The sequence below is a fragment of the Salvelinus namaycush genome, chromosome 7 (assembly GCF_016432855.1).
Source record: "Salvelinus namaycush isolate Seneca chromosome 7, SaNama_1.0, whole genome shotgun sequence".
In the NCBI taxonomy this organism is placed as follows: domain Eukaryota; kingdom Metazoa; phylum Chordata; class Actinopteri; order Salmoniformes; family Salmonidae; genus Salvelinus; species Salvelinus namaycush.
Genome location: NC_052313.1, coordinates 28,812,312 through 28,827,621, shown reverse-complemented (window position 1 = coordinate 28,827,621; position 15,310 = coordinate 28,812,312). Strand labels below are relative to the sequence as shown.

General features: G+C 40.7%; 1 protein-coding gene across 1 annotated transcript in view; it reads left to right on the top strand.

Annotated features, from left to right (window-relative positions):
* ptprn2 (protein tyrosine phosphatase receptor type N2) overlaps nucleotides 1-13,240 on the top strand; it is a 192,229-nt gene extending 178,989 nt beyond the window's left edge. The window contains exons 15-18 of the mRNA XM_038997264.1: nucleotides 2,558-2,611; nucleotides 5,135-5,199; nucleotides 9,371-9,444; nucleotides 13,169-13,240. Coding sequence (XP_038853192.1) covers nucleotides 2,558-2,611; nucleotides 5,135-5,199; nucleotides 9,371-9,444; nucleotides 13,169-13,240 — 265 coding nt within the window. The remainder of the gene's footprint in view (nucleotides 1-2,557; nucleotides 2,612-5,134; nucleotides 5,200-9,370; nucleotides 9,445-13,168) is intronic.
* The last annotated feature ends 2,070 nt before the right edge of the window (nucleotides 13,241-15,310 follow it).

Here is a 15,310-nt window from a genome sequence, read left to right as displayed (position 1 = left end):
GGATTTTGTAACCTTAGGTGTTAGCTTGTGATATGATAACGTTATTTTTGTCGTTGCCCTGATTTCACTTGTCTACCTGTTCTCTCCGCAGATCTTTTCTCTTTAACTCCTGTAGAGAATGGGTTTATATGGTTGTTCCTGTAAGACTTATGTTTCTGCACTGCTTCTTTGATCGTAGGGCTGTTTTCTCTCCTCTGCTCATGCAAGGCAGCAAATTAACCGTCTTCATGGCACGGCCTGAACATTTTTTAAATTCAAACAGCCAATTAAATGGTAAATGTCAAGCTAAAAAAACCTGGGCAAATGGAAGGGAAAGCCAATGACTGTCTAACCTCTGCTCCCTTGTTCTTCATCTGACGTATGCTGGCAGAAGAGCCGCAATAGGCCCCCAGGGAAACACCCTGAAAGGAATGGGAAATCCCACTCCAAATAAGAATATGTGCCTTCAGATGTGTGGATGGATGGAATTCTATCCTCCTTCTTCACAATTTAGACCAGAAAAAAAACAAGTTAAGAATTGCTTTGTACTTCTGTGATTTTTTTTCTTCTTCTCATATTTGTGCTGTATTTAAAAACTGAAGTGCAAAAACATGATGTCCAAGAAAGGCACTAGTTCTTTATCCTATCATCTGAAACCTCTCTGACCTCTACTGGTGCTGAAAGCTCGTACCTACACTCAAAAAAAATGCTGGGTTGTTTGGTTGACCCAACTGCTAGGTTGCAGACATTGGGTCACTTAGTTGGGTGGTTTTCTTTAAAAACTACTGGGTTATTGATGCTGGGTACTAGGTTATTGAGACATTTACTCTCATGGGTGGCCAATAAGATCTAGCTGAAAGCCACACCCTAATACGACATGCCTCCTCAAAATAACCCTTAGGATCACGTTAAAAAAAGACCCAGCTGCTAGGTCAACCCAGCATGAGAGTAAAAAATACCCAATTGATGGTTAAATGAACCAATGTTTTGGGTAATCCTAACACCCAACTTGTTGGGTTATTCACGCTACCCAACTGGCTGAGTCAAAATACTGAAGTCTGCTTCATGTTTTATAACGAATAAAGAACTCAGCTGTGGTGGGGCTTGCTCTCTTGCTGGTATGTAAGTCCATCTAATTGGAGAAGCTCTGCAGGTTAGAGAGAGCTCACCATGCTAAAAGGATAATTGCTGTCACACTAGAGGTCATTTGGTATCCAGCTCTCTCACTACGGTAGCGAGCTCATGTAGAGGAGGTGAGTAGGATTAGCGTTCTCATGATAAGGTAGCCTTACCTGCGACTTCAAAATCAGTGTCACCTTCAGCCCATGAGGAAATGTCCTCTTGGTCTAATGATTAAGAGGTTGGTTTCCCGGAGCAGGAGATCCCACCTTTGACCCTCATATCCCCACAATGCACCGCTCATGTAGTGGTTTTGGCCAACTAAGAAATTAGCGGTTGCCAGTGTCATTTTTGTGATGTTGCAGCTAGTAATATGAGCCCAGTTGCATAGTCACAAAAGTGATCATTGGAAACCGTGTCTCTTCAGCCAGGCCTGTGCACACACTTTCTCTCTCTCTCTCCCTCCACTCCTCTCACTTTCACTTTTCCACCCCTTTGGTTTGCATAATAACTCCCACCACCTCTGTTCACTCTCAAACTACTCAAAATGCCTGGTTTGTTTGATAAATTACCTGTAAAATGCATTTTATTTTCATCTTACTTTGATGACGTTTTTCTTTCACAAACAAATGCTCCTTCTCATTATTCAAAAAGTGTTATTCATTTAAATGTTCATTTTAAAATATGTAGTAAATGGAATATGGTTTGTTATAAATGTTATATGCATGCTAGGTCACAACAATTATATGCTACTGTATATCACGTACAATGCTAGTATTTCATAAATTACTGTATATAAAATTATAATATTCCTGTGTAGGTTTAGACATTTGTATTTATTTTTAAACGTCGTTGAAGTTTGAAAAAAACAGCCTCTTGTCTAAATGACCTCTGAGTTTTTAGTGTAAAAAAATAATCCTAATAAAAATAAATAAAACAGGGCCGATGTAGCCAGTAGTTTCCATGGCAACAGCTGGGTGTAGACGGCTAGTTGGCTCCCACTGTGTGTCTGTGGTGTGTAACATTTCTAATTGTGCAAGGTTAATGCGTTGCGGATCACGACATTTTACCACCGCATCCATCACGGCAGTAAATACATGTCACAATATGGTGTTTTAAATTACCCTTCATTCATTCGTATTGTTCAACATGGAATACTTTTGCCCTCGTATTATTTTGATTGCCAAGGGGACTCGAAATGTTCAAACATGACTGAATTACAGAATTTTTGTTTTATCATTTTTTATTGCCTCTAAAAGTACAAACTGAATTTTTCCTGATTGTTGAAATACAGTAAGCAGCATGTGACCCTTTTTTGTCAGTCATCCACATGTTTGATTTGGTGATGTACAATATACTATATGACTTTTATCTAGTCAAATTTTGCAGATGTGCTCCAAAACATGTGCTCGTTTTGAAGTGTGACATTAATAGCAGACTTTCTTCTGTTTCATTACAGAAAGGTTAACAAGTGCTACCGGGGTCGGTCTTGTCCAATAATTGTCCACTGCAGGCAAGTATATTACAATAATTATAACCTTGTAACGATGCACTGGCTGAATGGGTGTCAATTGCATTACATGACAGACTGAGAATATACGTTCCACTATGTATTTATTTGGACAGGGAAGTGAAAACTTTTAATTTGACTCTATGTTTCAGCATTTTGGATTTGAGATCAAATGTTTCATATGAGGCTACAGTACAGAATGTCACCTTTTATTTGAGGGTATTTTCATACATCTCTGTTTTACCATTCAGAAATGAAAGCACTTCATGTATCTCGCCCCCCCCCATATTTGAAGGTGTCATATGTATTTAATTCACCTATATGTAAATTAAAGTAGTGACAATTTTTGTATTTGGTCCAATTTTACTAGCAGGCAATGACTACATCAAGCTTGTGACTCTTCGATATTGTTGGGTGCGATTGCGGTTTGTTTTGGTTGTGCCTAATAAATCATGTATTTTGTTACTTTTATTGTAAATAAGAATTGAATAGGTTTTTAAACACCTACATTGATGTGGATGCTACCATGATTACGGATAATCATGAACGCATTGTGAATAATGATGAGTGTGAAAGTTACAGAGGCATAAATATCATACCCCCCCCCCCCCAAAGAAAATGGTAACCTCCCCTGTTATTGGGAATGGTGAGAGGTTAGCATGTCTTGGGGATATGGTCTTTGTGCCTCTGTAACTTTCTCACTCATCATTATTCACAATTCATTTATGATGACATTTGTAGAGTCACAAGCTTGATGTAGTCATTGCATGCTAGGAATATGGGACCAAATACTGAACTTTTGACAATTTTATTACACATACAGTAAAAGTGAATTTTCCTAAATACTTAGGACATCTTCAAATGCAGGTTGGCATTTATTGGGATGACTCATGTACAGGAGACAGCTCTGCAGCGTAGTCACTAGCTGGCAAGGCCACAAAGTTATACAATTTGATTTTAAACCTAACCCTGACCTTAACCCTAACCTTAACAATACTGCTAACCTTATGCCTAACCCTAACCTTAAATTAAGACCAAAAAGCATTTTTTTTCTCATGAATTGTTACAATATATAGGCAATTTTGACTTTGCAACTGGCCCATCTAGCGGAAATCGCTCTGCCTCCAGGACAAGATTCATCCCAATAACCGTCAACCTGCCCTTCAAATAGGGGGACTAGATACATAAAGGACTCTCATTTATAAAATGTGAAACAGATATGCACGAAAATACCCTGAAATAAAAGGTGACATTCTGTACTGTGGCCTCATATGAAGCAATTGATTTCAAATCCAAAGTGCTGGAGTATGGAGCCAAATCAAATGTTTTAACTTCACTGTCCAAATCAATACATAAGAAGGTATAGGAAGACACAGTTAGACACACAGTTACCTAAAATATTGATGTTTATATTTTTTGGATCATATTCACTGACCATACAAATGTGTACTTTTGGAAACCATATTGTTTTGTTTAGTTAGTGAAGCTTCTCTCGTTATTTCGTAGCAGGTAACTGCCTCCATATCTTTAATAGCGTTCAGTCATGCACGAAGAGTTTCTGTCTGTCTGTCTATCTGGCCATAGAGGTCTCTGCCTGGTCTCTATATGAGAAACAGTGGATTAAATAAACAGTGGCGCTCCTCGTCTCACGCCGCTCTCTCGGTCTCTCCTGTTTTATTGGCTTTGCCTTTATTAGAGAGATAGTGAACGCCTTGTTTGCAATTAACATGCAGACAGATTGAATGCCCGGCAGGCACAAAGAGAGGCTTTTCATGTGCCTATATCTGGTGGAATAGCAAAGCAGGCTCCCCAAAGCTGCTCTGCTAATGGCCTCTGGCCTCTCCACCTCTCCTCTGCTCCTGAGGTGCCTGTCTGCTACACGCTCACGCTGCTGCTGCTTTTGAAAGCTTTTGTCCCTCATAACGCCAGTTCCAAACCAGTCCTCTCTATAGAAGTATTTGGACCACACACACACACACACACACACACACACACACACACACACACACACACACACACACACACACACACGCGTGCATGTTTTGTATAATTTGTTCTTAAAAATCTAAACTCTGCAAATAAATATGTTTATATTTTTATAATGATGACAACTTTGTACGCAATGGTTATTACATCTTTTATTGATATCTTATGTTCTTCAATTTAATATCATTATCAAATGGGTAATGTATGGTAAATAACTGGGTAATGTATGGTAAATAATTGTGGGTAATGTATGGTAAATAACTGTGGGTAATGTATGGTAAATAACTGCTATTTACCATACACAACCCATTTGTACCCGCGTGTACTTATACTGTACAGTAAGCTATGTAATATTTATTTTGAAATGCTCTCCTCATCATTTGTATTTCCTCAGACTTTACAGCAATAATGCAAGACATTCTAAATGAGCTATTTCATTTCATGTAAGAGGCAAACACTACTGTTGTATTTGAGGGACCCGCTCTGTGTCCTTTCTCTACCTCACTAATGAGCGTCTTCTTCTCTCTCGTTACTTTGCAGTGACGGAGCTGGCAGAAGCGGAACGTACATTCTGATTGACATGGTCCTCAATAGGATGGCTAAAGGTAGGAGTCAATGGGCCTCTCCGTCTCGCACTCTTTCTGCTTGTGTGGAGACGTTGCCATGGCAACGGTGAAACGCCTCCATTTTCAGCCGAAGGTCTTGGGACGCATTAGAGGGTGACTGAGTGAGGCCTCTGCTGAAAACTCTGGGAGGGATCTCCAGAAAGGAGAAGAGAGGGAGAGAGAGAGGGTGAGGGAGAGAGAAAGACAGTGATAAGAGGAGAGCAAAAGCATGGCTACTCATAACTGAAATTAATTATCATAAGCATTCACAAAAAAACAACACTCCTTGACCTTAAGACCATGATTGTGTTTTTGTACATATTTATTTCTTTGAAATTTCTTTTAAAAAAGGGTCATTTTTCAACTGTTTTTTTTTAACCATCGTCAATGTCAAATTCATTCCCCTGTAAAGGGCAAGTTAATTTATCATAATTATACAGTATATATTCCATCTTAATTTGGCTTCTCACAAGATGCAAATATTGATATATTAATCGACATTCATATCACACAACCACCTTTGAGTATGTTTTCAGTAAATTATGTGCGTATAGTATGACCGATACGACCTCCGACGAGACATCAAACATGCAAAAGGACAATATGGGAGGAAGGTGGAATCCTATTACACCGGCTCTGAAGCACTTCATATGTGGCAGGGCTTGCGGGTTACAAAGGGAAACCCAGCCGTGGGATGCCCAATGATGCAGAACTCCCAAACGAGCTAAATGCCTTTTATACTCACTTCAAGGAAGACAACACTGAGTCTTGCATGAAAGCTCCTGTTGTTCCGGATGACTGTGTGATCTCGCTTGTCATGGCTGATGTGAGTAAAACTTTTAAACAGTTTAACACTCGCAAGCCTGCTGGGCCAGACGGAATACCAGGGTGCATTCTCAAATCATGCGCAGACCAGCTGGCAAGTGTCTCCATGGAAATGTTCAATCTCTCCTTGTCCCAGTCTATAATCCCAACATGTTTCAAGTTGACCACCATTATCCCTGTTCCCAAGAACTTCAAGGTAACCTGCATTAATGACTATCGCCCTATAGCACTCACATCTGTAATTATGAAATGCTTTGAAAGGCTGGTTATGATACACATCAACACCATCATCCCAGACACCCTGGACCCACAATTTGCATACTGCCCCAACAGATCCAAAGATGATGCAATCTCAATTGCACTTCACACTGCCCTCCTGGACAAGAGGGGAAATAACTATGTGACAGCGTTCAATACCATAGTCCCCTCCAAGCAAATCACCAAGCTAGGGACCCTGGGACTGAACACCTCCCTCTGCAACTGGATCCTGGACTTTCTGACCGGCCAGCCCCAGGTGTTGAGGGTAGGCATCAACACCTCAGCCACACTGACCCTCAACATGGGGGGCCCTCAGGTGTATGTGCTTAGTCCCCTCCTGTAGTCCCTGTTCACCCACGACTGTGTGGCCACGCACGACTCCAACACTATCATCAAGTTTGCTGACGATACAATGGTGGTAGGCCTGATCACAGATGGCGATGAGACAGCCTACAGGGAGAAGGTCAGAGACTTGTGGTGTCAGGACATCAACCTCTCCCTCAACATCAGTAAGACCAAGAAACTGATAGTGGACTATAGGAGAAAGAGGGGAGAGCACACCCCTGTCCACATCAACAGGGCTGTTGTGGAGAGGGTCGAGAGCTTGGCGTCCACATCACTAAGGATTTAACATGGTCCACACGACAGTGCCCCTTCCCCCTCAAGAGGCTGAAAAGATTTGTCATGGGCCCTCAAATTCTCAAAGTTCTCAAGTTCTACAGCTGTACCATCGAGAGCATCTTGACTGGCTGCATCACCACTTGGAATGGCAAATGCGCTACAGAGGGTGGTGCGGACAGCCCAGTACGTCACTGGGGCCTAGCTCCCTGCCATCCAGCACCTCTATATCAGGCGGTGTCAGAGGAAGGCCCCAAATAATTGCCAAAAATTCCAGCCACCCTAGTCATAGACTGTTCACTCTGCTACTGTCCAGCAAATGGTACCGAAGCATTGGTTCTCGAACCAACGGGCTCCGAGACCGCTTTGACCCCCGAGCCATAAGATTGCTAAATAGCCATAAGACTGCTAAATATTGAATTAAATAGTTACCCAGACTATCTGCACTGACCCAATCTATGCACACTCACAAGACTATATATGCACACACTCACTTACACACACTACACTGACACTCTCACACACATTCACTACACACACACACACACACACACACACACACACACACACACACACACACACACACACACACACACACACACACACACATACCGACACAACCCAAATACACATACGCACACACAGATACACACACTATTGCACATCATATGCTGCTGCTACTCTGTTCTCTATTTTACTTGTATTATTATCTATTCTGATGCCTAGTCACTTTACCCTGCCTTCATGTACATATCTATCTCAAATACCTCGTACCCCTGCACATTGATCTGGTACTCCCTGTATATAGCTCCATTCTTGTGTATTTCATTCCTCTTTTGTTAGTAAATACGTATATATATATATATATATATATATATATATATATATATATATATATATAAAATAATTAAATATTTTTTACTCTGAATCGTTGGGAATGGCTCGTAGAGCAAGCATTTCACGGTAAAGTCGACACTCGTTGTATTTGGCGCATGTGACAAATTTGATTTGATTTACTATACAACACCAGGCTCTGTATTGCATAATGAGAAATAACTCCAGCAGTGGATACAATAGATGTCACCCTATGCCCCCCTGGCCTCCCACCCCTATCAGAGCAGGTCATCCGTACATCTGGCCCTGACCCTGGCCTCCTCCTTCTCTGTGTCTTTGGACCCTTGCTCTATAGCTTTGGTCTTAATGGGGGAATCAAAGGGCAGAGTCAGGGTAGCATGGTCCTGCTGGATGGAGGTCTTTCTCAGGCTGTCACACACATCCCTGTTCTGGGGTTCAGGCTAGAGGTTTGCGGTGGGGCTGGGGCTAAGGTTTGGGCTTGGGCTGTGGGTGTAGCTAGTGGTTGTGATTGGGACTGGGCCTGGGACCAGACCCACAAGTTTTTGTTATGTTGAGCAATGAGCAACCCAGAACATGAGCGGTCTATTCCTCTTTGTTTGGTGTGAGGCTCATCTGGTCTTGAGAAGTGTGAGGCCTTGTGTTCGCAAACAGAATGAAAAGCCCGGGGGGCCCAGACATAAAATCCCTCTTTCGCCTTCTTCTTCTTCTACCTCCTCCTCTTCTTCATCTTCTTCTCTCCTCCAGAGTGAATTGTACACAAGAATAATTTCACTCCGAAGCCTTTTATTGTTGGAGAATTTTCTCCCCTCTTAAACTTGAGAATCCAACACTTCTAAAACATGAAAGTTGTATTGGATCACTTTGAGCTGGGAGTCCAGCTGCATTAACCGGCCCCTTCTCTCCCTTCCCTCTCTCCCCCTTTCAAAACGTCTTTAAGGGCTCTGGGCTTTCTCTCCCTCTATTTCTTTTTTTGGAAGTGAATCTCAAATGAGCCCTCATGGTCCCCTCCAACTCGCCATTTATTAGACTCCCACAATAGTCTGGTTGTTGAAGTTATTCAAGCTAAAGGTGAAAGGATATTTCAAATGAGAGTTTATTGCACGTTGGCATTATTCAGTCTATTACAGCTACTCAGCTCACATAACTTGCTGAATTTTAAAATGACACAAAAACATTTATTGTATGGTGAAGGTCAACTATATCACATCTAACACATCTCTCATATTTTCCCACATCATACGAAGTATAGCAAATTGGCTTGATTTTCCATTCATTTCCGATTATCTCAGACATCAGAATGCAAGCTTCTGAATCACAGTTGAGCATAGTGCAATTTTATGCCTGCTACTACAATGCATGGTTCTTATTCAAGCAGGGCACAGTTTCTTTGATTGCATCATTGATTGTACAATATTCCCTGCCCCAGAAATATCCCCATGCATATATTATTCTAGTGAAAACAGTCAGTGGCTCCTTTCCAAGTCTTTCGAGGGATGAATGTAATAATTTTCAATCGCCATGCCTATCCAAAGGGAGCCGGTAGAAAGGAGATTGACAGATGTGAGCTGGATTACTCTGCTGCTTTGAAGTCAGTCCAATGTGCGGTCTGTTGCAGGTGCTAAAGAGATTGATATTGCCGCTACCCTGGAGCACTTGAGAGACCAAAGACCCGGCATGGTCCAGACAAAGGTAAGGTCCCTCGCTCTGAGGGAGGGAAGGAGGGAGTGGGGAGAGGGGAGAAGTGGGGGAGTTCATGTCATTCACAAAGAGGTGCATCTAGTTCACGGATAAGTGCACAATGACATGATTGGTTGCTTGAAATTATCAAGACTATTTATTTATTGGAGGGGCTTTTTTTTAAAGATTCTCAGTCAGTTCATATTCAAAATCACACATGAGGAAGTTTATGTCCACAGACACTGAGGGCTGGTTTCCCAAACACATATTAAGCCTTGTTCTGAACTTAAAACCATGCTCAATGGAGAAACCCCTTTTGAAATAGCTTTTTAGTGCAGGACTAGGCTTAATCTCTGTCTGGGAAACCAGCCCTCAGAGTTTAAGATCTCCATGTGGAAGTAAGCTTAGCATTTGGCTTTTTTTTTGCAATATCCAAAACTCATGTTCTCCTACAAAAACTCCTGCCATACCTTACTTTATTAATAACCTTTAGACTGACGAGTTATCATACCCGGTCTCAGGGATGGCTAACTCTGGAAATCTCTCCGGTCTCCTCAGTGTTAGGTAAATCGGCTTTTAGTTTCTTTGCATCCCATGTATGGAACAATCTAGAGTTCCCTACAACTGGATGTTCTGGTGGCTCTCGGGCATTTCAAAATGTTGATTGGGGACCTCTTTGCTGATGAATGTGATTGTTTTTTCTTGAATGTAGAGGAGACCTGGGTCACACTTTTTACTCTCGTGTATTTCTCAGCACCAGTAAATCGTACGAGATTCTTTTCAACATTAATAGAAAGACCAAGGTCTTGGGTTGAAATAGGGAGCGTTTTTTTATCCTTATAAGCAGTGCTTCATTTGAGCCAAGCGGAATAGGATCCACTTTCGACTGTTTCGTTCCGGAACCTACAGTATTTGTCTGGATCCGGTACCATTAACCATCTCGTGGCATTAAAAATAATTGTCACGTTTTACAACGCTCTCCACAGTACATTTTCCAAACACATTTTGATATGTCGCTCAAAAAGATATTTGTGTTTACTGGAAAGGGAGGCCTTTATAGCAACATCACAAAAGAGCTTGGGATTTGTTATATAGTGGCAATGTCCCCGAACAATACGGTTATAATGGAGTTGATAGTGACCAGGTGGATGAGTTCTTTCAAAGAATTCACATATTTTGATCTTAAAGTTATTACACAGCACCATCCGGATTGGGAGTAATAAGCACTGTGACAACCAACCCGTGAGACAACTAACCCCGGTCTCCCCTATTGTAATTTTTCATATATTAGTATTATATTGTATTTTGTAAATGATGTGTATGCAGGGTTCCCTTGTGAAAGAGACCTTGGTCTCAATGGGACTCCGTGTTAAAATAAAGGTAAAATAAATAAATACATGTAATTCTTGCTTGCCTCTAGAATTTAGAGTAGCCTCCTAACTCCCATTCCTCTTTTCTTAAAGGTTGAGTAAGTCAGAATTTTGTCCACAAATGTACCCACATTTATATTATATGTAAATAGTTTATGATTAGTCAATGCTACAGTATAATATCGTTATTTTTATACTTCTCCCTATTAGCTGAAATCGTATTTTTTCAAAGCCATTTTAGCTGTCACACTAGCTGTTCGATCCGAACAGATTCACAAATCATGGGAATTTGTCACGCTAAGCAAACATTGCCTCCGCTCTGAGGCAGGCGTTGCTAGGCAACCCCCTGGACTTGCCCAAGCAGGCCCCAGCTAAAGCCAGTGTGAGAAACTTGCTAGAAAGCGTGTCTGTGATGAAACTAAATAAATACTGCACTCTGACCCACAACTTCTTTGCTAGATTAATGATAGTGTTGTTAGACAAAGTACGGAAATGGAACTTCAAATCGTGAAATAATTTTATTGGGATTTGCAGCTGTTGCGGGTAAGTAATGAATCTGCTAGCTTCTGCAATAACTGAACGTTAACGTTACTCATCCTTTAACTAAAATAATCTAACTCATTTACCTGGGAGTGAGGGAGGTTTGAAACATCTCATTACAAGCAAGTCGGTTCCCTGGAGAATGTGTGTATTTAAACAGACCATGCTCGCTCATCTATGAATACTGAATTGTGATGGGCAGCGAGAGCTTTTTGTGTCGTTTAAGACGGCTGCATTTAACTCCGGAAATATCAATTAAGGCAATCAGGGCAAAATTAGGCTGTATCACGTTTATCAAAGTTGTTTACTGGAGACGTCCTGAAGTTTTTATTTATGTAAATTAAATGGATTTAATGCAGCTTTCGCTGAATCATTTACCAGTTACTCAGGTATCTGATTGGAGCTTGTTAGGGAAGGTTTCATTTTGGCAAACGTAAATGTTAAAAGCCTTTCACTAAAACATCTAAGGGCAAATTAAATTACAGCAGAGAACTAGCAATATTATTGATGCTACTATGGTGCCTCACAGGTTCATCAAGAGCATAAATTGATTTAAATGTTTTGAGGACAGCTTTTAGCTGTAAAATATATGCAACATTAGCTGTTCTGGTCTTAGATAGATGTGTTAAATATACTGACTCAATGCTCAAGAGCAAGTCTCCTGTAACTTTGTGGGAAAGACAGAGGTTTAACTCCCTCCAGTGGTGGAAATGTGAAACCCTCTTCCTTGGCCACCATATTGCCTACCGAGACAGCTTAATCAATATGTTCCAAGGCTTAAAGATTTGTGGAATTTTTATTTTATTTTTTAAACGTTTTAGTTAACTATAGCTATTAAAGGTATTTTATGAAGACCTATACACATAAGAACAACCTAAGCCAAAAAATATTGACATTACTTGTTGTAAAGAACTCCTCAGTATAGATTTTTTTTTTCTCCGGGCGAACATATGGCAGGTTTTGTGTTGACACATCTGAAGTCTGATTCTTGCAAACGCCTACCTCTCCTCGGTGAGTTTATTTTAGCGCCTGAAGCCTGAGTGAGAGTTGAGGAGTGGAATGTGAAACAGTGCGTCTTCAGGGTGAAAAACGATCGGTCCTGTTGTGCTCGGGAGCACAGTGAGTCACACACATACACACGCACACACACTTGAAACAGTTGACTTAAGCCTAGATTCAATCACATCAAGCTTTAACCTGTGCTAGCTGACACCCGCATAGCTGGTGTTTTGGAGGTGTCGGAGGTGTAAGTGCGTTAAAAGCGGTGAGTGGCTTCTCTTGTTGTCATTGTCATGAAGCCACACCCGTTCCACCCACTTTAGAGGTTCAGAACGACAAAGTGTAGGCAATGGGGTGATTCCTCACGAAACTAGAACAAAGTGAGACCATGATTTGGGGGATTTTATTCATAAAAGGGGCCTTTGGAGGAAAGATTGAAGCATAATTAAGAAATAATTAATTGAAGTTGGAATATTTGTGACATTTTGGCCTTACCAGGCCTTCTTTAAGACTCCATAATGTTTCATCTGTAGGTGCTACAAAGCAAAAGTTGGTGTCATACTACGCTTTACCACTTCCTCTGTAATAGTATTTTAGTAGTATTAGAGTAGTATTTTAGTAATTTCTTTAGTATGAATATTGAAAACTATAAACATGAATATTGAAAATCAAAAATGTTTGATTTGGAAAGAAATGGTATATATCATTGTTTCAATATATTGTTCAACAAGCGGTAGTTATAAAAAGTGTCACTCGGATAGGACTCACTGGCAGTCCTGTAACTTTACACCCACTCTCTCTCTCTCGCTCTCTCTCTCTCTCTACAGGAGCAGTTTGAGTTTGCGCTGACAGCCGTGGCGGAGGAGGTGAATGCCATCCTAAAAGCACTTCCACAGTGAAACCCGACACCGCAGCGCAGCGCACCGCACCATGCCATGTCTCGCTGTCTAAACACAAGTTCCTCTGCCCACTCAAGACTGACATCTTGTCCATGTCCCAAATGGCACCCTATTCCCTACGTAGGGGGCAAAAACATTTGTTATTTTTTTTTTACCAGGGCCTATAATAGGGTGCCATTTGGGACACATACCTCTTCTCCTGCTTTCTCTCTCCTCTGATTCTCTCTCTCTCTCTCAATCTCTCTCTTGGTGTACTTATGAATGTTGTGCCAGATACTTGACCGACCTGGTCTTCTTAACTGTGATGTATTCTGTTTGCAGTTGTTATCGAACATATGTTTTAGTGCCACTAACAGATAGCTAGACAAGATAACATGTGTTCTCTCTCTCTCTTTGTGATCTGAATAATGTGTTAAACTTAGCATCAGATACTTGGTTATTGATGTGATGTATATACTATTGTATTCAAGGCCCAAACATCTGTGTCCTGTATATAGAGAAGATGCTTAAGAGAATGATGTCGAAGCGATCTTTACTATTTAAGTTCTGAACCATATACTATGACCCAGTTCAAATACAGTTGAAGTCGGAAGTTTATATACACCTTAGCCAAATACATTTAAACGGTTTTTCACAATTCCTGACATTTAATCCTAGTAACAATTCCCTGTCTTAGGTCAGTTAGGATCACCACTTAATTTTAAGAATGTGAAATGTCAGAATAATAGTAGAGAGAATGATTTATTTCAGCTTTTATTTCTTTCATCACATTCCCAGTGGGTCAGAAGTTTACATACACTCAATTATTATTTAAATTGTTTAACTTGGGTCAAACTTAGCCTTCCACAAGCTTCCCACAATAAGTTGGGTGAATTTTGGCCCATTCCTCCTGACAGAGCTGGTGTAACTGAGTCAGGTTTTTAGGCCTCCTTCCTTGCTGAGCGGCCTTTCAGGTTATGTAGATATAGGACTCGTTTTACTGTGGATATAGATACTTTTGTACCTGTTTCCTCCAGCATCTTCACAAGGTCCTTTGCTGTTGTTCTGGGATTGATTTTCACTTTTTCACCAAAATACGTTCATCTCTAGGAGACAGACCGTGTCTCCTTTCTGAGCGGTATGACGGCTGCGTGGTCCCATGGTGTTTATACTTGCGTACTATTGTTTGTACAGATGAACGTGGTACCTTCAGGCGTTTGGAAATTGCTCCCAAGGTTGAACCAGACTTGTGGAGGTCTACAATTTTTTTTCTGAGGTCTTGGCTGATTTCTTTTGATTTTCCCATGATGTCAAGCAAAGAGGCACTGAGTTTGAAGGTAGGCCTTGAAATACATCCACAGGTACACCTCTAATGGACTCAAATGATGTCAATTAGCCTATCAGAAGCTTCTAAGGCCATGACATAATTTTCTGGAATTTTCCAAGCTGTTTAAAGGCACAGTCAACTTAGTGTATGTAAACTTCTGACCCACTGGAATTGTAATACAGTGAATTATAAGTTAAATAATCTGTCTGTTAACAACTGTTGTAAACATTACTTCTGTCATGTACAAAGTAGATGTCCTAACCGACTTGCCAAAACTATAGTTTGTTAACAAGAATTTTGTGGAGTGGTTAAAAAAACAAGTTTTAATGACTAAACTTCCGACTTCAACTGTACTTTCGAACTGCATCCTTCCGTCCTTGAGGTAACAGATCTGTATATGATTGGATCGGTGTAAGCAAGGTTATCGTCCTATTACTTCCACCAATCCAACCAATTCATATATGTGATTATTTTACTGAAGGTTGGAAGGAAGTATTTGAACAGGGCCGGTATGTGAGGTTTAGTTGTTCTCTTGTGCAGGGATTCTTGCAGCAGACTGTATTCGTTTGTTTGACATTGTTATGTATATGAATGTAATACCGGGAATATTTAAGCGTCACCGAAATATAGTGATTACAAATAGAGTGATAAATATAGCTATTAACAATATGATATGATTAAGCTGAATTATATTGACATTGTTCATTATATTTGTTTTGTCCTTTTAATTGACAGAATATTGTGACATGTGGGCAGGTGAAGTC